Source organism: Lemur catta, chromosome X (genome assembly GCF_020740605.2).
Source record: "Lemur catta isolate mLemCat1 chromosome X, mLemCat1.pri, whole genome shotgun sequence".
In the NCBI taxonomy this organism is placed as follows: domain Eukaryota; kingdom Metazoa; phylum Chordata; class Mammalia; order Primates; family Lemuridae; genus Lemur; species Lemur catta.
The window spans coordinates 20,506,758-20,533,174 of NC_059155.1; the positions used below are offsets into that span (position 1 = coordinate 20,506,758).

At 44.8% G+C, this 26,417-nt stretch overlaps 1 protein-coding gene and 1 pseudogene across 1 annotated transcript in view; one reads left to right on the forward strand and one right to left on the reverse strand.

Annotated features, from left to right (window-relative positions):
- Positions 1-332: 332 nt before the first annotated feature.
- Positions 333-4,692, forward strand: LOC123628166 (annotated as a pseudogene).
- Positions 4,693-18,937: 14,245 nt separating this feature from the next.
- The window catches only part of KIAA1210 (KIAA1210 ortholog), a 43,730-nt gene continuing 36,250 nt past the window's right edge, over positions 18,938-26,417 (reverse strand). The window contains exons 10-14 of the mRNA XM_045537818.1: positions 25,998-26,407; positions 24,155-25,568; positions 22,908-23,071; positions 21,045-21,150; positions 18,938-19,209 (exon numbers count right to left, since the gene is read on the reverse strand). Coding sequence (XP_045393774.1) covers positions 19,013-19,209; positions 21,045-21,150; positions 22,908-23,071; positions 24,155-25,568; positions 25,998-26,407 — 2,291 coding nt within the window. The 3' untranslated portion in view covers positions 18,938-19,012. The remainder of the gene's footprint in view (positions 19,210-21,044; positions 21,151-22,907; positions 23,072-24,154; positions 25,569-25,997; positions 26,408-26,417) is intronic.

The window sequence follows — 26,417 nt, forward strand, 5'->3', positions numbered from 1 at the left end:
TGAGGGTGCAACCCCTCCTCATCCCCAGCATCACTGCAGAATCACACTCGGCCACGGGAGCAGAAACCTCATGGGGGGCCATGGAGAGGGTGCAAAGAAAGAAAGGACGATGACATGGGAAGGCCCATGTAGACAGCCAAGCCCTGGGCAGGTAGAAGGGAAACACCATTAACGGTGAGAGTGATTCCAAAGCCCTTTAATTCATTCAACAAACATTTATCAAACACCTACCCTGTGCAGAGCCCTGTGACAGGCACCATGGGTGTTACAACCTTGAGGAAGGCCTGGACATTCCACCTAAAGCACCTGTGCTTTCGCAGAGGAGCTAAACCATGTCCACACATATCACTGTCATTCAGGACGGCCTGGGGATGGGGAGCAGGTCCAGGAAAGGAGACTGCCTGGAGGCGGTGAGTTTTGAGCCAGGCTGTAAAGGAGAGCTCTGGACTGGCCTCCCAGGGCTGTTGTTCTTGTTCTCTGCCATTCCCAACATTAAGTGGAAACCTCTTCAGGTTGTTGTGGCCTCTGGTCCTTTCCCTGGCCCCCCCTAACCCTGATGATGAGTCTGCAGATAGAAAGGACTTGGCCACTTCTTTTGACTGACAGACAGAGTGGGGTGGGGAAAGACAGCACCTTTCCCTGAGGAAATCTGAAATCCTGGGTTGTGCCAACTTCCTGGCTTGGAGAATGTCAGATATCATGGGTAGGATGGCTGGAGATGAAGGAAAGGCACCAATCACACAGCAGAGATCGGGAGTGTGACCCCCTGGATGAGTTTGCATCCCCGGGCAGGCTCAGGCAGATGACTGAGGCTATGGAGACTGTTCTGTGGACTCCTGGATCACATACTTGCCATGAAGGCAGCCCCAGTGTAGGACCTGGGAGGACACTGTCCCTTAGTTTTACTTCAGGTAGTTTCATTTCACATTTTTTTTTTTAGAGATAGGGCCTCACTCTGTTACCAAGGCTGGAGTGCAGTGGTGCAATCATAGTTCAGTGCAGCCCTCCTGGGCTCAAGTGATTCTCCTGCTTCAGCCTCCTGAGTAGCTGGGACTATAGTTGCATATCACCATGCCTGGCTAATTTTAAAATTTTTTTTAGAGATGGGGTCTTGCTATGTTGCCCAGATTGGTTTCAAACTTCTGACCTTAAATAATCCTCCCACCTTGGCCTCCCAACGTGCTAGGGTTATGTGTGTAAGCCACTGCACTGGGCCACTTCACTTCTTGAAAGCACACTTGTTCATTTTTTTCCTTTCTCCTTTGTTTGCTGATGCCAATCACTTCCCCCTCCCAGCGACTTGGAGCCAATTCCAACCACCTGGTGAGACAGCTTACTGCCACTGCAATAGAACCATCTCCTCCATGATCTGCTTCACTCCTTCACAACAACTTGCACCATGGCAAGCCCAGTGCCTACTATAAAGAAGAAGTTTCTGGTGAGCACTTCTTTGCCAGAGACTTCAAGATTGTCAGTAGTCATCATGTTGTGTTTCAGACCCACTGATAAGTGAAGGAGGCAACTGAAGAAGAAATGATTGAGTATAAACTAGAATATTGACAAATATATCAGAATATTGACACTCTTTGCAGGTGGGAAGGCTCAGCTTCCAGACGTCTTGGAGAAGTCTTGAACACCCTTCCTCTGAAGGGCACATGAATGACAGGGGAGGATGCACTAAAATGGGGACCATGGACAGTCTGTCATTTTGGATTTCATGAGCCAAACAAGCAATAGGTACAAATGGCAGTTCCAAGGAGACATCGCACTGGTACATGGAAGCCACCAAATAAATTTCATAAATGGATAAATACATGGTTTAATGAATAAAGTTGACCAGTATAGGTAGGAGATGAAGAGGATGGAAGACAAATGTGGAAGGGAATGGTGACACAAACAGTGCTTGTATGGAAGGCAGAAAACCTACTTAGCAATAATTATTATTAGTAATAATTATCTTTAGTAGTAATTATAACCCCAATCTGCTTTCCAGGCCCATTTGTTACTCTTCCTTGCTGCAACCATTTCCCCAAACAGGCGCACACACACACACACACACACACACACACACACACACACACACACACTCTATATTAGTCAGGGGTCTCCAGAGAAAAAGAACCAATAGGATATATACATATCTACAAAGAGATTTATTATATGTTATTGGCTCACAAAATTATGGAGGCTGAGAAGTCTGAGAAGTCCCATTATCTGCCCTCTGTAAGCTGGAGATCCAAGAAGGCTGGTCATGTAGTTCAAAGGCCTGAGAACCAAAGAGCTGATAGAGATTCCAGTCTGAATCTGAAGGCCTGCGAATCAGGAATGCAGAGGGCAGGTGATCAATTTCCCAGCTCAAGCAGTCAGGCAGAGAGAGAATGAATCCTCCCTTTCTCCACCTTTTTGTTCTATTCAGACCCTTGATAGATTGGATGATGCCTACCCACATTGAAGAGGGAAATCCACCTTACTTAGACTACCAATTCAAATGTTAGTCTCTTCTGGAAAAACCCTGACAGTTACACCTAGAAGTAATGTTTAACCAGATGTCAGAGTATCCCATGATCCAGTGAAGTTGACACAAAAAGTTAACTCTCAACACCCCCCCCACACACACACCTCTGCCACTGTTCATGCTGTTTCCTTTTGCTCCAAGGAAACCAAGTGCCCAATCTTATCTCCCTGCACAAAGAAGCAGCTCCCTCCCCACCATCCTTCACTACCAGTTAAACTCCTAGTGATCTTCAGAACCCAGCTGAAATGCCTCCTCCTGAACACTTTCCGGGCACCAACTCACTTACCTTCTCCCCTACTCCTAGCTCATAATTTTCTTTTCTGTGTTCCCATAGCACTATGTGCTCATCCTCATTTTAGAACTTGACACTTGTGTCATCATTGTCCAGATGTCTGTATTCCCCTCTAGACCACGAACTAGAGCAAGCCATTGGCCTTAGGTACCTGTGAGTTCATAGCCACTAGCACAACTTCTAGCCATAGTAAGATCCTCAATACGTGCCCAGTGAATGGGATGGGGAACCTGTGGCTTTGGGGCCACATGTGGCCTTCTGGATACTGGAGTAGAGTCTTTTCACTGAATCCAATTTTTACAGAGCAAATCCTTTTAATAAAGGGATTTTTTTTGTGACATTTGGATTTGGTTGAGGGGCCACACTTGAGGATCTGGAGGGCCACATGTGGCCTTGAGGCTGCAGCTTCCTCCTCGATGCTATTAATATTGCTAGGTGGTGGTGGTTTATTTGAGGAGTCAATACTGTTTAAAGTGAATGAAGAATTAGTCTCTTTGAATAGTCTGCATGGAACAACTACAGAGAGTATTTTCAAAGAAGTTGAAAAAACACCAATTTAGCATAACCTAAAGTGGAATCTGCTGTGCTACAATGATGGTGGTAAAAAAAATGTATGGCACAGAAAAAGAGTTAATAAACAAATATACAAAACTTTTGAAAAAACAAAGTATTTAGCCAGACATTCTTCGCTGAGAATCACCGCGGTTTCCTGCTTCTACAGTGCTTGGACTGAACCAGCACTCGACCCCAACCTGGGCCAGCTGCTCAGAGCTAGCCCTCTGCCACCTCCGCACCGGGCCTTCAGACCACCCCGAGGTCCCCACAGCCGCTCCAGGGCTTCCCAACCGCTGCCGCCTCTCCTCAGCCGCCGCCCTGACTACCGCGTCCCCCTCGCGGGTGCGCCGTCAGGCACCAGATCAACCTGGAGCTCTAGGCCTCCTACGTCTACCTGTCCATGTCTTACTACTTTGACCACGACAATGTGGCTTTGAAGAATTTTGCCAAATACTTTCTTCACCAATCTCATGAGGAGAGGGTGTAGAGTAGGACTAAAACAATATTTTAGTTTGTTTGATGGTGACTTGTTTTTTGCTCTTAGCTAACAGCCAAATTCCGCTTCTGTATGCAAAGCTTGCTTGCTTATTGCTTGATTACGATAAAGAGCTAAAACCATGCTCAAATGCAGCTAAAAAAAAAAGAAAAAACCCGCACCGCAGGTGGCTTCCTGATAGGGAGGCCGGCTGTGCAGGGCGAGTGTCCTGGGAGAGAGAATCTCCTGGGAGGGAATCTCTTGGGAAAGAGTCTCTTATCAAAAATAACTAGCAACAGACTCCAGCAAAAAAAAGTATAAAAGCTTTGTTTTTACCCCAGGGCGGGGTCCTGGTTCGTAAAGAGACCACTGCGTTGGTGCTCTGGGGCCTGGACCCTAGCTCGAGCTAGTCAAAATAAAACTTCTTTGCCTTTGCAGCCTCAGTGACTCTGTCTTTCTGTTCCCTGGGCCGAGGGGAACCGGCTCTAACAAGGGAACATGCTGAGAAACTGATGAAGCTGCAGAACCAACAAGATGGCCGAATCTTCCTTCTGGACATCCAGAAACCAGACCATGGTGACTGGAAGAGTGGGCTGTACGCGATGGAGTGTGTGTTACACTTGGAAAAAAAGTGTGAATCAGTCACTACTGGAACTGTACAAACTGGCCACTGACAAAACTGACCCTCACTTGTGTGACTTCATTGAGACACATTACCTGAATGAGCAGGTGAAATCCTTGAAAGAATTGGGTGACCACGTAACCAACCTGCACAAGATGGGAGGGCCTCAGGCTGGCATAGTGGAGTATCTCTTTGACAAGCACACCCTGGGAGACAGTGATAATAAGAGCTAAGCCTTAGGCTAAACTTCCCCATAGCCACAGGGTGACTTCCGTTGTCCCCCAGGCATTGCATGCATGTTGGAGTTTCCTTTACCTTTTCTGTAAGTTGTACCAAAACATCCACTTAAGTTCTTTCATTTGTACCATTCCTTCAAATAAAGAAATTTGGTACCTCCCCAAAAAGAAAGTATTTAACTCCTACAGTTATTTACCACATTATTTATCAGTTACATTGCAGAAAATATTTTAATCTCTCATGTGCTATTGAGCCAGTACTCATGAACTTAACCATTGCAGTTCTGTGAACTTTTGTCAGAAATAGAAGCTGAATATCCCAATTTGCCCCTCCATACAGCAATTCTGTGACTGCATGGTGGTACAGGTTTTTTGTTTTTTGTTTTTTGTTTTTGTATGATTTTTGATCTCAGAGCTGAGACTGAATTATTTTTGATCAAGAAAAATCTCTCTCAACTATCACTATTGAACACTAAATGGCTTTGGAAATTACCTCTTGCTGTAAGTTTGATAATGCTTCTTGATGAATTCAACCTAAAATTACAAGGCGAATAGTGCTTACATATGAAACTTATACTGTGCAAAAGTCATTTGAATGGCAACTATTTAATAACATTGTTTGAATCAAAGTCATGTTAGGCTGCTTTATGTGCTTTCCATGCTGTCAAAAGATAAAACAAGAAGAGTCTCCATTCTTACACAAACGTACAGTGGATATATTATCTGAGCTCAGACTAAAGTTCTACCAGCTTTTTTTTCCAGACCTCTATGCAATTGCAAAGGAAATGTTCACATTTCAAACTCACTTAATTGTGCATTTGAGGAGCTTCCACCTAAATTTTAACTGGAAGTGATTAATCTGCAATGTAATAACATGGTAAAAGGCAAATACCAAGAGAAGACTCTAATAGAATTCTACAAATGCCTTCCAAGAGATGAATATGCTCAATTAAAATCATATGCTTGTGGATTTATATCAGTATGTAAAAGTACCTATCTCAGGGATTGATATCAGTATTTGCCCATATCTATCTGTGTGGAACGATATTTTCAAAGATGAACTATGTAAAACCTCATAACAGATCAACAGAGGAACATTTAAAATCAAGATTATTAAAAATTTTATGTATTTATTATATTTTTAGTTTCAGCAATCAAATATCTGTAGAGATTTGTTTTTGCTCTTGTTATGTACTTTTTTAAAGTTTTTTTTTATTTCAGCATATTATGGGGGTACAAATGTTTAGGTTACATATATTGCCCTTGCCCTCCCCAGTCCGAGCTTCAAGCGTGTCCATCCCCCAGACGGTGCACATCGCACTCATTATGTATGTATACGCCCACCCCCTCCTCCCTGCTCCCATCTGCCTGACGTCCAATAAATGTTATTCCTATATGTGCACTTAGCAGTTGATCAGTGAAACCAATTTGATGGTGAGTACATGTGGTGCTTATTTTTCCATTCTTGGGATACTTCACTTAGTAGAATGGGTTCCAGCTCTATCCAGGAAAATATAAGAGGTGCTACATCACCATTGTTTCTTATAGCTGAATAGTACTCCATGGTATACATATACCACATTTTATTAATCCACTCATGTATTGATGGGCACTTAGGTTGTTTCCATATCTTTGCAATTGTGAATCGTGCTTCTATAAACATTCGAGTACAGATGTCCTTTTTATAGAATGTCTTTTGTTCTTTTGGGTAGATGCCCAGTAACGGGATTGCTGGATCAAATGGAAGTTCTATTTGTATCTCTTTGAGGTATCTCCATATTGCTTTCCACAGAGGTTGCACTAATTTGCAGGCCCACCAGCAGTGTATGAGTGTTCCTATCTCTCCACATCCACGCCAACATTTATTGTTTTGGGACTTTTTGATAAAGGCCATTCTCACTGGAGATAAGTGATATCTCACTGTGGTTTTGATTTGCATTTTCCTGATGATTTGAGATGTTGAGCATTTTTTCATATGTTTGTTGCCCATTCTTCTGTCTTCTTTTGAAAAGTTTCTGTTTATGTCCTTTGCCCACTTTTTGATAGGGTTGATTTTTTTTCTTGCTGATTTTCCTGAGTTCTAAATAGATTCTAGTTATCAGCACTTTATCAGATGTGTAACATTCAAAAATTTTCTCCCATTCTGTAGGTTGTCTGTTTGCTCTCATGACAGTTTCTTTGGCTGTGCAGAAGCTTTTTAATTTGATCAGTTCCCATTTATTTATTTTTGTTGTTGCTGTGATTGCTTTTGGGGTCTTCTTCATAAATTGTTTGCCTAGGCCAACATCTATAAGAGCTTTTCTCACATTTTCTTCTAGAATTCTAATAGTTTCACACCTTAGATTTAATTCTGTTACCCACTGTGAGTTGATTTTTGTGAGAAGTAAAAGATGTGGGTCCTGTTTCAGCCTTCTACATGTGGCTATCCAGTTTTACCAGCACCATTTATTGAATAAGGATTCTTTTCCCCAGTATATGTTTTTGTCTGCTTTGGCAAAGATTAGATGGCTATATGAGGCTGGTTTTATATTTGGGTTCTCCATTCTGTTCCACTGGTCAATGTCCCTGTTCTTATGCCAGTATCAAGCTGTTTTAATTACTATAGCCTTGTAGTATTGTTTGAAGTCTGGCAAATTGATGCCTCCCATTTTGTTTTTATTGCCTAGGATTGCTTTTGCTATACGGGGTCTTCTTTGGTTCCATATGAAGCGTAAAATTATTTTTTCTGTATCTGTGAAAAATGATGTTGGTATTTTAACAGGGATTGCATTGAATCTGTAGATCACTTTGGGTAATATAGACATTTTAACAATGTTGATTCTGCCAACCCATGAGCATGGTATGGTTTTCCACCTGTTTACGTCCTCTGCTATTTCCTTCCTCAGTGTGAAGAATGGGAATTGTTTAAAAAAAAAAGGGGGAAAAAAAAAAAGAGTGTGCTCTCTTTGATTCTAACGGATGCTAATTGCTTCTGTAAATATGGCTTGCTGGCTTAGTGGAGCCCCCACGGTGGTAACAGGCCCCGGGGAGATAACCACAAGTTACTTCCTGATAAAGGGCTGGAGAGTCCCGGGGCCCTCCAACCAATTAACCAGATAAGAAGGGCAAGGCATAATCAGAAGCCTGTCCCACAACTTAAAAAAAAACAACCAATCAAAAGCCAGTCCCGTGGCTTGAAAACCAACCAATCAGGAGCCAAGACAATCAGCCACTTTTGAAAGAGCAAATTAATTAAGGGAGGGAGGGGGGATCCATCGCCCCCCGTGCATGTACTCTGCTAAAAAAAGTATAAAAGACATGCGCCCCCACTGCACGGGGTCCCTGCCCATGGAAAGAGATCACTGCGTTGGTGCTTGGGGCTTGGACCCTAGCTCGAGCTAGTCAATAAAACTCCTTTGCCTTTTTGCAGCCTCAGTGACTCTGTCTTTCTGTTCCCGGGGCCGAGGGGAACCGGCTCTAACAAGTGTTTCATAATTCTCCCTGTAGAGGTCTTTTACCTCCTGAGTTAAATATATTCCTAGATACTTTATTTTCTTTGTTGCTATTGTGAAGGGTATTGAGTCTTTGATTTCGTTCTTAGTTTGACTGTTATTGGCGCATATGAATGCCTCTGATTTGTGTGTATGGATTTTGTATCCTGAGACTTAAATAATAGCCTCGATATTGCCAGTCATCCCCACAGAACCTAAAATGTTTACTCTTTGTCCTTTATAGAAGTTTCCCCAGCCCAGCATGTCTTCACATTGGGCCACTATACTTTTGCCAATAATCGTAAAATTAAATTGGCAAGACTTGCATGGACATGAAGGGTAGTGCTGGTCACTATGGCTTCACAGAAAAGGTAGGTGATTCTGGATTCTAAGTAGTTCTTTGTGTTAGGTTTGTTCCAGGTGGGAACTCAAAAAGTATGTATATGGTTAATAGAAAACTGAGGTTTGTGAAACAATAGCCCCAGGAGTCTGGAGAGTCCAAGGAGGTTGTAAAATCTAGCAGACAGCTGCGGCACTCCTATCTCCCCTGATAAGGATGGAACTACCCCCCTCCCTTACCTCTGCAGGATGAGACTGACGCAGGGGTCCCAGAAATTGGTTGTTTAAAAAAATTTTTATTGCAGCAGCAGTTCTGGCTCAGGTACTCACTGCCCCCTGAGAAACCCTCTATAAAACCCAAGGCTTGCCCCTCCCTCAGGGTGGATGCTTTCTGGCCTCCACCCATCTGCACCCAGATACTAAAAATAAACTGCATTTTGCTGCACATGAGGCTTCGTGTCTCTCTCTCAGCTGCGGACCTAACACCTTGATCATTCATTGGAGATTCAGAAAGGCAGAGAGTGGGAGGGGGTTGAGAGATGAAAAATTACCTATTGGGTACAATGTATACTATTCAGGCGAGGGGTACACTAAAACCCCAACTTCACCACTATACAATTCATCCATGTAACCAAAAACCACTTGTAACCCTAAAACTATTGAAATAAAAAATTTCTACATTGCCTTCCAGATTTGAAGCAATGATATATGATAACACCATGCTCCATTCTTGAGATGGGACCAGAAGAAAAATAAAAACATTGAAATTTGATTGAGTTTAGGAAAGGGAAAAAATCCCTGCCTAACTTGAGGGATTTAATGGTATATTTTTTCTAAATGTAATATATATGAAATACGTTACTTGAAATTTTTTTTCAAAAATAGTTTTAGTATGCCAAAACATTTTTTATAGAATGAATATAAAATAGCAGTTGATTTCTCCAAAATTTTCAGAATTACTTGCACTGGAAGTCTAGATTAAAAGGGTCTTGAAACAAACAAAAAGTCTTGGGCTGTTGCCTCAGAACCGTCCTAGGAAGCCTGCCACTTTGTTGTCGGCCACGCTTAGCTCTTACGAGGTGACCTCATCCTTTCAGAAAAAATCTTTTTTTCATTCTTTGGAGGCTTGTGGTGAATTTGGCAGGACTCATTAAACACCTTCCAACACCTGTGATTTACCACCTCTTTAACACTCACATCTGAATGCATCCAATTCGGCTTTGCCCATTGTTTGCTAAGTAATTCCAGCCAAGTTAAATTGTCAAAATTCTTCTCTCTTCTGGGGAGGTTTTTAGTAATGCTGAGCTCTGAGCTATATGACCTTTTGATGACCCTATCTCAACTTGCATGAGCCATCACCAGCGGGAAATCAACAAACTCTGAACTCCTTGCAGTTCACATACCCCAGGGTAACTCCACAGCGCACCACTATACTTTTGTTAACAATGCCAACATTGAAAGGGCAGGACTTGCGTGCACCTAAAGGGTAGGGCGGGTCACCAACGCCTCAAGGGTGATTCTGGAGTCTGCGGAGTGCCTTGATCATTCATTGGACGTAGGGCATGTCAATCTTCACCTTTCAGCAAATGAGCTCAGAGCTCGCTAGGAGGGGACACCGGCCTTCGTTGGCCCTTCCGGCCCACCTCCCGTCAACTGTCACAAGCGCCTCTTTCCCCCGACTTGTGGGAACCGTCTCAGGTGCAGCCTTGGCGGGCCCCTCCCGGGATTAACCCCCTGCCCTTCCCGTCGTGGGGTCTCCTCAGGCTCCACTATAGAGTCTTGTCCCCTCAACAGCTGGCCCTCCGCCGCCCGCTCTGCCTCGCCTCAGGCCGCACTGCCAATGGCCTCCCCTCAGCGGCAGCCAGCTCCGAAGCCACCATCTTTGGCGTCGACGGCCCAGCGCGATCGCCGCCCGGCTGAGGCACCAGCTGCCGTCATGTCTGCCACGGGGGATCGAGGCCCGACCCAAGAGGGCGACGGAGGCCCGACCCAAGAGGGCCAAGCGGGCCCGGTGAGCCAGGCGGGAGCGTGGGCTGGAGCCGATGACGGGGTGGGCGGCCACTCCGGCCCCCACCACGGTGTCATGGCACCTGCGGTGGAGGCGGCCGGAGTCCAAAGGCCTGAGGGAGGCCTCGGGGAGGAGGAGGGTGGCCAGGCGGCAGCCCCGGCCCGAGCCCCTGAGGGCGGGAGCGCTGAGGAAGACTCCGACATTGGGCCTGCGGAGGAGGAGGAAGAGGAGGAGGCGGCGGGCCTGGATAGGATGGCGGACGCCCGTCGTTTCTCCATGGCGGCCTTTCGCTTCATGATCTTGGATACGGTCCACACCCTTCTCCGCCGCATGTACAACAACGACCACATCCTGATCCGGCCCCAGGACCGCCGCCCGGCAGCGGCACGCCGCCGCCCGGCGCCCAACCGCGACGGCAGCGCTAGCGCGAGCAGCAGTGGCGCGAGCCACGTCCCGGTGGTGCTCCAGGTGCCCGAGACGCCGGGCGCGAGGGCCGCGGCCCGCGAGGGCGAGGGCGACGGCGACGGCGGCGGCCAGGGCCCGGAGCGCCTCCCGGCGGGCGCGGCAGGCGGAGAGCCGCAGCCCCAGGAGCCGGCAGGCCGGGCGGCGGCGGAGGCAGCAGAACCTGTTATCCTGAGCGCCCGTGGTGAGGAAGGGACGGAGGGGCCGAGGCCCGCGGGGCGGCTCGGGGTAGGGCTGTGGCGCTGGGGGGGGGGTCGCTCGGGGCCCTGCTGGGCTCACGGCCGGGGTGGGGGGTGAAGCGGTCCCGCCCTCCCCCCACCTGGGGCCGAATGTGCCCCAAGGAATGGAAACCCAATTCCCTAGTGGCCTTTACAGTTTTGCAAAAGCATATTCTACCCTCTACCGGCCTGTGTTTGATAAGGGATCCGAGGTCATCCGTGCCTTTTATGAGCCGACAGAGGAATGTCAGGGGCAGACAGGTGTCCCGCAGGGAGCTTGGGAGGAAGTGGAAGGGAAGCCTGAAGGAAGACAGCCAGCAAATGGCACGTCTCATTTTCCGTTCATGGCTTGTAAAACTGTAAAGATTCTTAGAAAGTTGATCCCCAAAAATGATGAACTGATACAGGAGCCTTTGGTAAAATGAAATATTCAGGGGGTTGAGGATCCAGTGAGCATCTCCGTACAATTTGTCTTTGAGACAAACAACTATTTTCCCAACAAAGTTCTGACCGAAACATGTAGAATGGATCAGACCCGATGATTCTGATCCCTTCTTCTCCCAAGGACTAGAAGTAATCGGCGGCTTTGGGTGGGGGAGTTACTAGAAAAAGGGAAATAGTGTCACTGTCGAAACGATCAAGCAACAGAAAGTTGAGAGCCATGGAACTGTTGTCTCAACCAGTAGGAAGGTGCCCAGCTATTCTTTTCTTAGTCACTTCTGTCCTCCTGCTTCTCCTGAGGGCAGAGGACTGGATGTCACTATTGTTTCTAAATTGGGCTATTTTTTCCATGAATGAATTTTCCCAAAGTCTGTGTTATTTTTCACTAAAGAAATAACTAGATATCAGTATGACAACTTGGAAGAAGATGACAGCATAGATTTTATGGGGGAGGAAGAAACAGAAGCAGAAGAAAAAGAGAAAGAAAACAAAGAAGAGGAAGGACCTCAAAGGGACCTGGACCCAGGAGAGGGGAAGCCTACAGCATCCAGGTATCTGTGTATACGTTGAGTATTGCTCGACTATTCCTGGCATTTACTTCTTACCGACAGTTTATTTTTTAATTGTTCCGGTAAATTAATTAAGAAAAAGGTTGTTCAAGATTAGTTTAGAAATCAATTTAACTTACTTATGCTACTGGAATGTTCATGTACCTAATAATATAAAAATTCAGTACGTACTTCATGCCTACTAATTTGTTCTTGTGAGGGCTTTTGTCCTCTAGCCGTACGACTACTAACAAGTGGTAAATGTATAGACCTAGTACCTGAGACCAATATTTGTGTGGAAAACAGTTACCAGAAGCAGCAGCTAACATGGCCTGGGCCATGCGCTAGTTAGGCCTTCATTACCTGGCCACAGAAATACGGTCTCCCGTACTAACTAGAAGACAACACAACGCCTTTTGGAATGTGATTACTTACAAATAGCAAAAAGTTAAGACTTTCAAGTAGGACCACATTTAGTGATGAATACCTAAATATTTGTTGTAGATTTTTGTATTTTATGTGACAGGCAAAAGTAAAGAAACTTAGTCCTAGTATGATTGTTTATCAATTAATTGATAATTAAGTCTCAAGGTATATCTTTGAGTATGCTGAAATGATAAACTAACATTTTTGTTTTTTCTTTTCCTTTTCCCCCCACATTTTCACAGCTGTGTATTTCATAATAACAGCCTCATAACTACATGGTAGATATGGAAACCCAGGGACTGGGAGGGAGGGAATATTATTTGTGGAAGGAGCACAGGCTTTTAAGTCAGAGAGATTTCTTTAAATCTCTCCAGAAAAAAAGAAAAACAACGAGCATTTCTGGTGTTAGGCAAGAGGGAAACAAGGTTGGTGTGATCACATGATTGAAGCCATTGGTCATCAGCACCCTGATATCCAAGGATTTAAGTTACAAAAGGAAAATATATTGTTCTTCTCTACGTGTTCAGATATGACACACAAATGCAGCAGATATACAAAGGGACTGACGATTTTCTTAGTTTTAGAAAGCAGGTTAGTATTCTATAATTGGTAATTTTCTCTCATTTTATTCCATAGTTTGGAGTAATAGAAACAAAAGGATGGAGAAAGAAGAAAGAATCTGTTCTTCACTCTTTTTAGGGTCCTTGGTTTTTAGAAGCTCAAGCGATTTTCATCAATACTGATTTCATTCCAAAATTCATCACTCAAAAAGTGATACCTGAGTTTTCTCTTACCTTTTACAGATATGTTTGACAGAATTTGTTCAAGTTAAAAACACAAGTTTGTTTTAGATGAATAAGTTGAAATATAGACAGATGTTTCCAAGATAAATAACACTCAAATCTCTGTTTTACCTCTTTTTGTTTTGGCCCCCTTTAACTTCCACTGAAAGGGATCATTGGTCACCATTTGTAAGCTTATTTTAAATGATTTTATTGCAGCCAAAGTAATTAAAATATCAACTTTAAAACAGTTTTCGTAAAGAGATGGAGTTCAAGCTTTTAGTTAATGCTGCGCTGTCTACTACGTTAGTCGCTAGCCATGTGTGGCTACTGAGCACTTGAAATGTGGCTAGTTCGATCTCGATGTGCTGTAAGTGAAAAATAATGTAAAATATCTCTGTAATAACTAATTACATGTTGAAACGATAATATATTGGTTTAAACAAAATACAGTATTAAAATTACTTTCACCAGTTTCTTTTCTCTTTTTTAATTGCGGTCGCTAGAACACACATGTGACTCGTGTTATATGTCTATTGGACAGCACTAATCTCGAGAATGGTTTCAAAGGAAACCTCATAGTGGCCCAGCTTCCCTGGAGGTCACGTGGTGCTGCTGAGCCTGGGCCAGACTTTGACTTAGGGCAGTGGTTCCAAAGCGTGGTCTCTGGACCACCATCAGCAGCATCACCTGAGAACTTGTTAGAGATGCAAATTCTCAGGCCACATCCCTGACCTCTGAATCAGAAACTGATTCTCTGGGGTGGGGCCAGCAATCTGTGTTTTAACGAGCCCTCCAGGTTCCTCTGATGAGCACACCAAGGTTTAAGAACCACAGGTTTAGATCAGCGGAGGAAGATGAGTTTCACCTACTGTCAGACCAGCCTTAATTCCCTGGCTTGGGACTGTTGCAGGTAAACTGAATGGGACAGCAAGGACTAGGCTGGGGAGGGGACTAGAACTCACAGGGGCTGAGACACAGAGGGGCAAAGACAGGGTGATGGCAGCAGAAAAATGCATAAGGGAAAAAGCTGGTTCCAGAAGGATACAAACATGATACCATGTATGTGAAGTCTAAGAAAACATACAGATGATTGCCACATTTGTGGGTACATACAGAGAGACTAAAAGGCACGCATGTGAGAGATGGATACAAATGTAGCACGGGGAACGGTGTGGTTGGGAAAGATAAACACCTCATTTAGGATGGTGGTTACCTCTCAGGGAAAGAAAGGGAGGGGGATTCTATTGGGGAGGGCTCCGCAGTGGGCTTCTGCTGTTTGTAATGTATTTCTTAAGCTGGGTGGTGGATACATGGATGTTTATAGCAGTATTCTCTATACCTTTGTGTAGATCTGAAATATTTCCTAATACCAAAGGAGACAAGGAAAAAGAGGAAAGGGAGACGATGGGCTTGATCTCTAGACTCTGTTTAAGGGGGGAAAATGTGAAGTCATATGTGACCAGAGTAGAGGATCAGAGAAGGGGAGGGGTGCAGCGGTTGAGGCTAGACAGCTTCATTTCTGCATTTAGTGAAGGCTTCCTAGCTGTTCTCTTGGTAGCACTGATAGCTTCTCTCATATTCTGTGGTAGCACACCTTATAGTCAAATTGATACTACCATTTTTTAAATTGAGGTGAAAGTCATAAAGCAAAATTAACAATTTTAAAGTGAACATTTCAGTAACATTTAGTGCATTCATAATTTTGTGCAACCACTTCTATTTAGTTCCAAACCATTTTCCCCTCCAGCTGATGGCAACCGCCAATCTGCCTTCCATCTCTGTGGACTGGCCTACTCCAGACATCTCACATAAGCAGAATTTGCATCTGGCTTCTTCATTAGCATAATATTTTCGAGGTTCATCCACATGTTAGCATGTATCCATGCTTCATTCCTCTTGAAGACTGAATAATATTCCACTGTATGTATATACCACAATTTGCTTATTCTTCCGTTGATGGACACTTGGGTTGTTTCCAGCTTGTGGCTGCTGTAAATAGTGCGGCTATGAACATTCGTGTCCAAGTATTTCTTTGTGCATGATTTATATGTGTGTGCATTTACTCCCCCTTCCCTACTCTCTGCATTGTGAACTTCTGATTTGTTGGGACTTTAAAGGGTTTCATTTATCTTCCTTTCTCAAAGCCTTAGGCACTGAGTTTTCCACCTAGTAAGTGCTCAGTTAAAGTCTGTTAAAGTGAAGTAAACTTACCACTTCCACAACCTTCGTTTTTATACCAGTATTAATGTTTTAAAATGTACTATCACATAGTCTTCCTTATGGCTAGAACCACATCGTGAGATGGAGGCCCAGGGCCCCTTGTCACCATTACCTAAACTGAAAGGGCAAGCCAATACATAGATTTCCATATAGTGTGATTTGAGGGGCTTCAAACTGGCTCTGATTTGTTAGTGTTTGTGTTGCATAAGTTGTTAATATAGTATTGCTCTTAGATTCGGGCAAGAAGAAGGACCTCTGTCCTGACAGCCATGCTTTAGAGGCCCCACTTTGGCCGTCTTCCAGCCACACTTCTCCCTACAGGACCAGGAACCTGTGGGAACAAGGGGCACCTCCCTGCTAGGCCTTGTTCCAGGTACCTGGGACCCCTGAACAGTCCCAAGCCTGCTGCCAGGGCCTGCATGCTCCTCTTGGGGCTGTTCTCAAGAGGGCTGTCCTTGGGAGGGCTGACTGTCCTACCAGGATATGCGATCCCAGGCCTAAGGGGTAGCTGTATGGCCAGGACAGGGCAGGAGGCCTGGTCTAGAAGCCAGGCCATGGCCGGGGGAGGGAAGAAGGGGGTCAGCTCTTCTCACACCATTCGGACAGGCTTAAAGAAGTCTGAGAATTCCAAATTCTAACCTTGTCTTTCAGGTCATTTTGAAGGTACATTTGTCATGGAAGGATATAAACCAGTAAATAAAACATGTTGTATTAGTTGATTTAAATATGTCAAATATTTGGACATAAGTATCCCGAACTGAACTCTTGTTCTGAACCCTACAAATGTTACAAATGTTACAGGAAGGCCAGGCTACATATCTGGTCTATAACCCCGTTCTCTTCCTCTCTGTGTCACATTTTGTTACCTGAGCACGGGGGAGCCACTTGCTTCTGAAAAGGGCTTGTCCCGGCAGCCCATCTTGCTGTAGCACTTGGACCCAGTCCCCGAGCCAGGCTGGAGTACAACCACCACCCACCTTGTCGCATCTATTCACCCCAGGTGCACCCCCTCCACCCAGATGGCTTTGCTCCCCAGGTGTTCATACACAAACCTCTTCAATAGCACCTCTGGTACCAGTGCCCACCTGGAGGCCATCAGCTCGGCCAGGCACACCTGTGCAGAGGCCCGTCCTGTGCAGCACAACCACTTAAGAACATGTTGCTTCTCTGACAACCTTCAGGTCTGAGTTGTCAATAACCTATTTGATATCCCTGCCCATGTCACAGATTGAGACAGACTGCAGAACAGGCTTTATTCAATTTATTTGCTTTGCATATATCAAAAGTCAAGAAAGTGAAAAGAAGCGAAAAACTTGTCAGAATGTGCCTTTAGGCATTTAAAAAGAACTTAACCTCTTCATTTAAAAAAAGCTTTATTGTTAGCTGTGGAAAAGAAATTATTAATGGAGAGTTCTCAGAGTGAGAATAACCTAATAGAGGTCCACTGTGAGAAAAGGGGGAAGGGAGGTGTAGCAGCTAATCTACCAGGATTCCCTGGGTATAGGGCATCTACCTAAACGAACTGTTCACTATGGGAATACAAAGGAAATAAAATGCAGTCAATTGAAAATCTAGCATTATCAAAAAGACTAAATTAGCATATCAGGATAAATAAATGTTTTATAGAGAAAATGCAAAATCCAGCAAGCGATTGTACGGTGTCACATTATACCATCATCAGCAAAACCCAGCACCAAGTGTTTAGCTCCGGCCCCTCACTGCCTCTCTGGGCGTTTTTGCATGGGGCGGCACCCCACTCAGAACGCAAAGGCACAGTTAGGTGCCCAGGCCTGCATTTCTGTTTTAGCAAAGTAGCCCGGAGGTAACAGAGGCAGACACAGGGATGCTGAGAACTCACTCTGGGTCTCCTAGGAAAATGAGCTAGTTTTACTGCCCAGGCAGCCCTCCCTTAGTGTTTGGTGGGTTTGGGGGATGGAATAAAGAGGAGGATGTAGAAAGGAGGATTTAAGTAACTTCCAGTGAACCTAGATGAGAATCTCGGGTGGTCTGCAACTCGGAAAGACAGCCAATTAAGGAACTGACTCTGGGGGTAAAGGTGCCTATGTCATCACTAAGCAGCCTAGGAGTTTTTACTGGAGGCAGTGCTACAAAAGAAAAAGACTGAATGGCAGGATGGAAAGGAAGGAGTTAACATTTCCTGGGATTTGCCCTCTCCCCTCACAGCTGATCATCCTTCCCATTCTGAACCTTCCCCTCCCACTATCCCTTTCTGGCCTTCCCTCTTCCCATGGTTGGGGATGAGTGGGTCACAGAGAGGTGGGGGCTCTCCAGCCTCTAAGAATGAGGGTGGGGAAAGACTGATTTGATCACCAAAGGCTTCCAGTTAGCAAAAAGTTCGTTTCTCTGTGGCTTTGGGATTGCAGTCTTGCTTTGGGCTAAAACTTTACGAAGCGGAGACCCTGAGGAAGACGGGCTACAGGGAGTTATCGCCCTGAAGGCTGGAGCCAGAGGGAACGGAGCTCTCTGGAGGCTCCAGACTTGCATCAAGGCGGTGAGCTTGCCATCTATCTGCCTGATGGAAAGGACAGCTTCTGGTGTCTGTAGAACAACAGGATATGTACAAGGAGTAATTTCTGGGCAGTTGGAGAGGGTCACAGTAGTGTTGGGCCAAGAGGCCAAACACTGAAGGAGTAACCATCCGTAGGAGTACAATCATCCCCTGGAAGCATTCTGTCTTATAGGGAGGTGCTCACTGCTGCCAGGCCAGCAACAGGTTGACGTGGGGCATGTGCAAAGAGGGCACTCTGTATAAGTGCTCTGTGTGTTATTGTCGCCCAAGGTGAAAGCATTGCGGGTGAGGAGGTGCTCCCAGGGATTCGGGGAAGGTGTTTCAAGGGGTAGCAAACTGATTGGGGGAATGGCTGTGCAAAATTTTTCTTGGAGGCCCAGAATTTTCACTTGCACCACCTCTTTTAGGAGCCTTTGCAAAGCCTGGAGCAACAACCGAGTAACTGAAGCATTTATCTAGGCTTATAAATCTTAAAAGCCAATTCTTGAGCCAAATCATCTGGATGTTCCCATCAGAATTGCTTTATTTGGTCAAGGGAAATGACCACCTTTTAGTTGCTCTGACAAAATGTTTTTTGCTTTCTCCCTTCTAAAGCACATTATCCAAAGCTAAAGATTTTGCAATTCTACAGCAGTGCAAACACTTGCCGTGGTTTTTATCGAGGAAATGCTGGGTTTCCGGATGCTGGTAGTGACTGTACTGAAGGTTAGGCATTCATGGCATTTATTTCATTCAAATAACTATGTTTTGATTCCCATTTCTAAGGGGTTTTTTGCTTAATAAAAAGCGGTAACAGTAAAGAGATCACTACATAGAATTAATACAGCTATTGGCAATTATCGTTTAAAATGCTGAGACTCCACCCAGGAGCTATTCCATGATCTCTGCCATGTGGCTCCATGCTTTGGCTTTCTTCTTGGCCATGGAGAACCAGACAGGTTCAATCGGCTCAACCGGCTTAACCGGCTTAACCAGCAGCTGTTGGGATGCAGCTGGGACAGTTGAAGATCCTTTGGTTTCTTTCCCCATGGTAGGTACTTGTGGTATCTTCTGATCTTCAAATCCAACTGGAACCACAGCAAATAACACACAAGCAGTGAGAAAACCCGGAGATATTGAGGTATGTTGTTTATGGGATGCAATAAAATGTTTCCTCCTCTCAGCTTTCCTCTGATCCCTTGGCTCTTAGAGATCTCCAACTCCTTTTCCCTTCATTGCTAGGCTTCTAAAAGTCAGTGCATGGGCAATGTCAAATGGGTAAAGTCAACACAGCTGTGGCCACAGGGACCTGGACAGGGGAGGGCCTGAGAGGTAATACCTAGAGATGGAACTGCCAATCTTTGGGCAGTTACTACTGGATTGTCTTATACTTTTGAACTGAGACCAGAGGAGAAACATATTGTATCTGCTCATTTTCTAAAATTTCAAATAAAGCAATATTATTTTTGCTTTGCCAATCCATGATGTCATGTGAAATGAAATGACTGATAACTCAATAGACGCACCCAGTAAAAGTCTATGCTAAACAATATCGTACCACCTACCTTGGCCAAGTTGACTACTACCCTATTACCCAATTCCACTCCCTCCTCCTCATCCTGCTTTAGGGTTGATTTACTCAGTGGCTCAGACTCAACCAAAGGTTCTCAATCCTGGCTATGCATTAGACCCACCTAGGGCTCTTTTAAAAGTAACAATGTCCCTGACATTTCCTGAAGCAACTGAATTAGAATCTCTATGGATGGAGCCAGGGCCTTTTTTTTTTTTTTTCCTGAGACAGAGTCTCGCTCTGTTGCCTGGGCTAGAGTGCCTTGGCATAAGCCTAGCTCACAGCAACCTCAAACTCCTGGGCTCAAGCAATCCTCCTGCCTCAGCCTCCCGAGTAGCTGGGACTACAGGCATGCACCACCATGCCTGGCTAATTTTTCTATATATATATTTTAGCTGTCCATATAATTTCTTTCTACTTTTAGTAGAGACGGGGTCTCGCTCTTGCTCAGGCTGGTCTCCAACTCCTGAGCTCAAACAATCCGCCCGCCTCAGCCTCCCAGAGTGCTAGGATTACAGGCGCCTGGCCTATAGGCACTTTTTAAAAAGCTCTAATTGCTTTTTAAATCACTGTGATTCTAATGCACAGTGGGAGTTGAAAAACAACAGGAGTATAGTGCCTGTGAGGCCTTTAATGGTTGTAAGCAGGTCAGCTGCTGCTATTTCATATAATGGGTTCTGAATTCCTAGTCTAATTTCTTCATGAGAGGGATTAAAGGAGAGAGAAAAGATGGTTCAATATAAATCCATCCTCCCCTCATCCCTGCTCTGGGTGAAAAAAGTCCCTCAGGCCCACAACTCTTACTGATAAGATCATATTCTATTATATCTCAGCACAGTATTTTTTTAGCCATCAACATTTCCCCACCTCTCACATCCCTGCTCAGAATACAGAGGGACTGAAAGGAGCTTTTTAAATAATTAAATACAATTCAATACCATTGGGCCTTTAGAGTGAATTATTTTCAACAGCTTAATTGGGGATGTTGAAGGTGAGAAAATACTGCTTTGCTATGAACTGGAAAGTGACTTGGTATTTTCCTCTCGCTTACCCAGGCACAAGAATGTTTTAGTGACCACAGTCTTGTGCCTAGACAGCTTCTTTGATGAAGTGAAAGACTAGAAAACCCTCTGAAAGTTACACATTAGACTTAAATTAGTCATAATAATTGGATTTTCCTAAAACAAGCTGATATCTGTAGCTAATCAAAGAGCCACGAGAGAATCATGAAGCTGATTTGAGAGGTAAGAGACATGTATTACCTGAGCTTGAAAGTGCAAAAGTTTCACAACATTCTGCCAGGGCTGTTCTTTTTTTGGGGGGTGGGGAGGGTGTCCGGGTGTGTGCTTTTACCTGGTTTGGTAGACTTAGGTAGCTTCATCTGTGCTGTCTTCCCCTGTCTACGGACATCAGAAGTTAAAATCATTTTTGGCTGGTTTTCATTTGCAGGGTCAGTTCCCTTTAATACAAAAATGAAAACAGAAAGCTTGTAAGTCCTGACATAAAAACAGCAAATTATTCAGAAGACCAGAGGTTGCAAGCCCTGTCCTGGGTATTATGAGTTCAAAAGTAATCGAAAGGAAAGAGATTAGATATAGATATAGTTAAGGAAAGAAATAGCACTTAGCCCCTTGGTTTGGAATTTAGGTTCACAAAACCTAAGCTAGCTCAAGTTTATCACTTTTCAGGCCTGAAAGAAAATTGTCTAATTATACAAACAGTGTAAGCAGGTTAACATGAGAATTAGTTAACTAGAGAACAATCTTTTCCCTAGCACTTTACCAGCACTTAACAGCAAGCTAACAGAATGTGGTGGTTACAAACAAATCTGATCAGCTCATTGATGTGAGTTCCATGGGGCTTCTACTTGTACTTTTCAAAATTTGCTGACATATGACTTGAAGCACTGCCTGTATTAGAAAGTGATATAATTGTAGATCTTTTGAAAGTTTTAGTTTAGGCTTTTTCAAATTAACCTCTCCATAACTGGTCTAAATTCATGAGTTTATGTACACTAGTGTATTTCCTCCCGACAAAAGCTTAAACCAAGGTGGACTTTATCCCTGTATGATCCTGCTCCCATGTAGATACTAATGATGAAAAAGAAAAGATCTTTAGGCTGGGTATGGTGGCTCACGCCTGTAATCCTAGCACTCTGGGAGGCCGAGGCAGGAGGATTGCTTGAGCTTAGGAGTTCGAGACCAGCCTGAGCAAGAGCAAGACCCCGTCTCTACTAAAAATAGAAAAATTAGTCGGGCACAGTGGCGTGTGCCTGTAGTCCCAGCTACTCGGGAGGCTGAGAGAGGAGGATGGCTTGAGCCCAGGAGTTTGAGGTTGCTATGAGCTATGAAGACACCACTGCACTCTAGCCAGGGAACAGAGCGAGACTCTATTTCAAAAAAAAAAAAAAAGAAAAGAAAGAAAGAAAGAAAAGATCTTTAAAGCAAAGAATTAAACAGGTCCTCACAACAAATGGTGGTCCCTCAACAAATTTAGTAAGCACTTAAAAGTATAGGAACTTAGATACATCTCTTGATATGTAAATGTGATATGTTTTCTTGAGTCAATTTTCTGCACTTTTGATAAGAGGGGAGCAAGGCATCATCCCATCATCCCTGACCTACATGTGGTACTATTAGCCTAGTTCACCATGGAACATATTTTTCAACCTACAGGTAGGTGCCACTCCAAACCAAATCAATATGTAGAAATCCAAACATCAAACAGAGAAAGGGAAATTGTTATGTACTGAAATGGAAAGGTGCCCAGAAACAAAGTGTTAAATGAAAAAAATAGTATTTATGGTTTGATTCCATTTATAAAAATATATATTCATATGTATAGGCGTAAAATATCTGTAAAGGATAGTCACTCAACTCTTACCCCAGTGGTTACCCTTTGGGTTTTTTAAAATGACTTACTCCTTATTTTTCAATCAATATCATGGAAGCCTTCTCTAGAATATTTAGGGCAGGCTTTGATTTATAGACTCTACATATCCACTACTTTTTACAAACCCCTTAAGAGCATAAAGTGGGGCACGTTTTTATAAGTACAAAGCAAGTCTTCCTCCCCCACCCCGCAAAGAGTCCTCCTGCCTTGATAAATGCTCCCAAAGAGAGGAGGAGCTGCATGTCTGGCAAAGTTCCCAATGGAAGCTTAATCACTGGCTCCAGCAACCTTTCGGAGTGTTTTCTGCACCGCCCTAGGTCCTACCCTATATTTAGGCTCCTTAGTCTCAGCCTTGGCTCCAGCTCTGCTCTTGGTTTTTGGCTCTTTCATAGGATCGTGGGCCTGGAAATGCCTCTGCTTCTGCATTCCCATGGTTATCCAAGCTGGCTCTGAGACGGCATCATCTGACTGTCGACCAGGATGCTTTGCTGAGAAAGGAATGAAAGGAGTTAGAACTGAAGCAAGGTAGTCAGGGTCTTGTTGTTGTATTTGACTATTGTTTAATTCCTATGGATAGTCAAAAGAAACATGCTCTTCAAATACACTTTGGGAGGAGGTAGGCAGGGTCCTGAGCCTGGCTGGGGCTTACCAATAATAATGTCCCAAATAGAATCCTTGTTAATTGCCAAACGAAAATAAACAGATATCAAGTAGAGAAGGGGCCCCTTCTTTTGTGCCCACCCCCCACACACCTTGGCAAGGTAGGTGTTCCTTGGGTAGTTTAGAAGCTGTACTTAAAAGTGAGCATACTGTCCCCTTACTGGCCCTTTCCTTTCCTTGTCCATCCCTCTTCCCACCCCCAAATCAGGGTAGGACAATGGTTGCTAGGTGGCTGGGAAAATTCCTAGGAAGCCAGAGGCTCAGTCCATTGATGTCATTCCTCTCACTCCAAGGAAAATCTTGGAATATTTTTAACATTGCAGTGTCTCACGCAAGTGTGTGGCTACAGAGGTGTGGTTACAGGCATATACAAGACTATGTGATGGTGAGTGTGAATGTACAAAGGTTTGGGGAGAGTGCACCAAAGATCACCTAGCTCTGGATTCTTAGATATTTCAGGTAAATGAAGAAACTTGAGAGTACAAACATTTACAGTAAATTAAGATTTCAGGCTGAGAGTCTGAACATAATGCTCTATTAATAAGTTGGCTTTAAAAATCCACATGGTGCTGGGGAGGAGCACAGTACATGTAAAAGTATTTTGAGAAAAGCATAAAATTCCATCCAAATGTAAGGTGTACACAGAGTGGAGGAAGAGGGAATGGGGAGATGGTCATGTGTCCATTATGGAATGTGGATGTGTGTCTAGAGGAGAAGACTCAAAATTAACTACTTCCAAATCTATTAATCTAGAATGGGGCACTATCTTGCCAAATCTACAAGCCAGCCCTAACAAAGCTTCAACTTACTAGGCGAGGCTAGGAGAAACTTTAAGGCCTATTTAAGGCTTTGTTTCCAGTTCTTCCTTCTACTTGGTACCTACTTGCCATCTGCAGAGATAAAAGTCTCACCTGAGGTCTTGTAAGCAGGTTTCTTCTTGGCCATGCCTTCAGATTTGGACTTGCTATTTTGCTTCTCTGCAAAGCCAGATATTGCAGTGAGGTTCTCTGCAGTGTTCAGGAGCCCCTGGGAAGAGCTGCTTCTGATCTGACATTCCCTACCTGCAGAGGATGAGACTGGACCCAAGGGCAAGGAAGGAAGCTCGGTAAAGTGATCTTGTTGCTCACTTTTATACTTCTGTGAGGAAGGGATTCTTTTCAGTCGAACTCCAAAAAGCTTTTCAACATCAGCCTCATTGGATAAATCTGAATGGTGGTTATTATTTCTACCATCACTCTCAAGAACTTCTTCCTTAGAGTAAGTGCCGCCAGAAATGGATGTTTGCCAGGCAGGATCAGTGGTAAACTTCCCAGGTTTGGTAGCAGGCGTCAGGATGCTCTTAGTGAGGTCTTCAGAACCTTGGCTGTGCTTCTTGGTTTTGTTTGGAGCAGCTGAGACTCTTGGTAGGGACCAGCTGCCAGCACTGCTCTCAAAAATGGTTCCCTCAGCAGGAGCAGAACTTGAATAAACGTGTTGCTGATATTCAGGGTCTCCAAAAGCCTGGAAAGGGTCACTGGGGGGCAGGTGCTCCTCAGGACTGCTCCACTTTACAGGTATGTTCACTGAGCCCATTGGGAAAATCTGTGGCTGGATTTCAGACCCATCCAAGGCTTGGGAAGGGCATCTGGAAGGCATCTGCTCTTCATATTTCTTGCCCTCTTCAGAAAAGCTCTTAGAAACTGAGGAGATTTGTTGCTGGTGCTCAAGCTTCCCTAAGTCCTGGGAAAGCTGTCTCATAGGTGGCTTCTTTTCAGAACTGCTCCACTTCATAGGAGTACTTTCTGAATATGAGAAACCTTCTTGTGGGTCTTTGGGCCTCCCCGCGGACTGGAAAGGGTGCTTCACAGGCAGCATCTTCACAGAAATGCCTCGCTCAGGGTCAGCATTCTCCCAGTCTGAGAACCCTTGGTGCTTGACTTTAGGCTTCGAGGAAGATTTAAAAGGATTGTGAGACAGAGGATCCATGTAAATGCCTCCCTCAACAGCAGGGCTCTCGGAAAAGACGTGCTGTGCCATAAACTTCACGAATGACTGGGAAGGAGCCCTGGGACACTGAGATTTCTTAGAAATGCCTTCTTCAATAGCAGTGTTTTCTAGACGTGAGGACATTTCCTGAACTCTAGACTTCACCGAGAACTGGGTAGGATATGTGGGAGGCAGTGGCCTCTCAGAAGTGCCTGCCTCAACAGCAGCGTTGTTAACACTTGAGGACATTTGCTGGACTCTCTGTTTCACAGTGGACTGGGACTGACTTCTGGGAATTGGCAGCTCTGAAGAAATGCCCTTCTCAGTGGCAACATTCTCTGGACCTGCAGAGACTTGTTGCTTGAATTTCAGGTTCACCGAAGGCTGGAAAGCATATCTGGGAGGTATTGGCTCCACGGGACCGGTGCTCCTTCCTGCAGAAGTGCTCAGTGAGCCTGAGGAGACTTCTTGCTCAAATACTGATCTCATCCGGGGCAGAGAATGAGGTCTGGGACGCCTTGACTTCATAGAAATGCTCCCCTCAGCAGCAGAGCTCTCTGGACCTACAGAGACTTGTGGCTTGAATTTAGGGTTTACCCATGGCTGGAATGGGCGTCCGAGAGGCATGGGCTCCACGGAACCACTCCATTCTGCAGAAGCACTCACTGAACGTGCAGAGACATGTTGCTCAAATATAGGGATCACCCATGGCTGGAAACGGCATCTGGCAGGCATTGGCTCCATAGAAATGCTCCCCTCAGCCGCAGCACTTTCTGGACCTGCAGGGACTTGTTGCTCAAATTTAGGGTTCACCCATGGTTGGAAGGTGTGTCTGGGAGGCACTGGCTCCACAGGACCACTCCATCCTGCAGAAGTGTTTGCTGAGTTTAGGGTAATTATCTGTGGCTGCACTTTAGGCCTCCCCAAGGGCTGGGAAGGGCATCCAGGAGGCGGCAGCTCCACAAAAATGCCTTCCTCAATGGCAGTGCTTTCTGAGACTTGCTGGACTTGAGGATTTGTGAAGTGCTGGGGAGAATATTTGGAGAGAAGAGGCTCCGCAGAAATGACTGTCTCAGCAACACCCTCTGAACCTAAGAACACGTTTTGTTGAACTTTAGAGTTCATCATGGGCTGGGAAATAAGTTTAGGAGGCAGAGGCTTCATAGAAATGCTCCCCTCAACAGCAGCACTCTCTGCACCTTCGGAGAC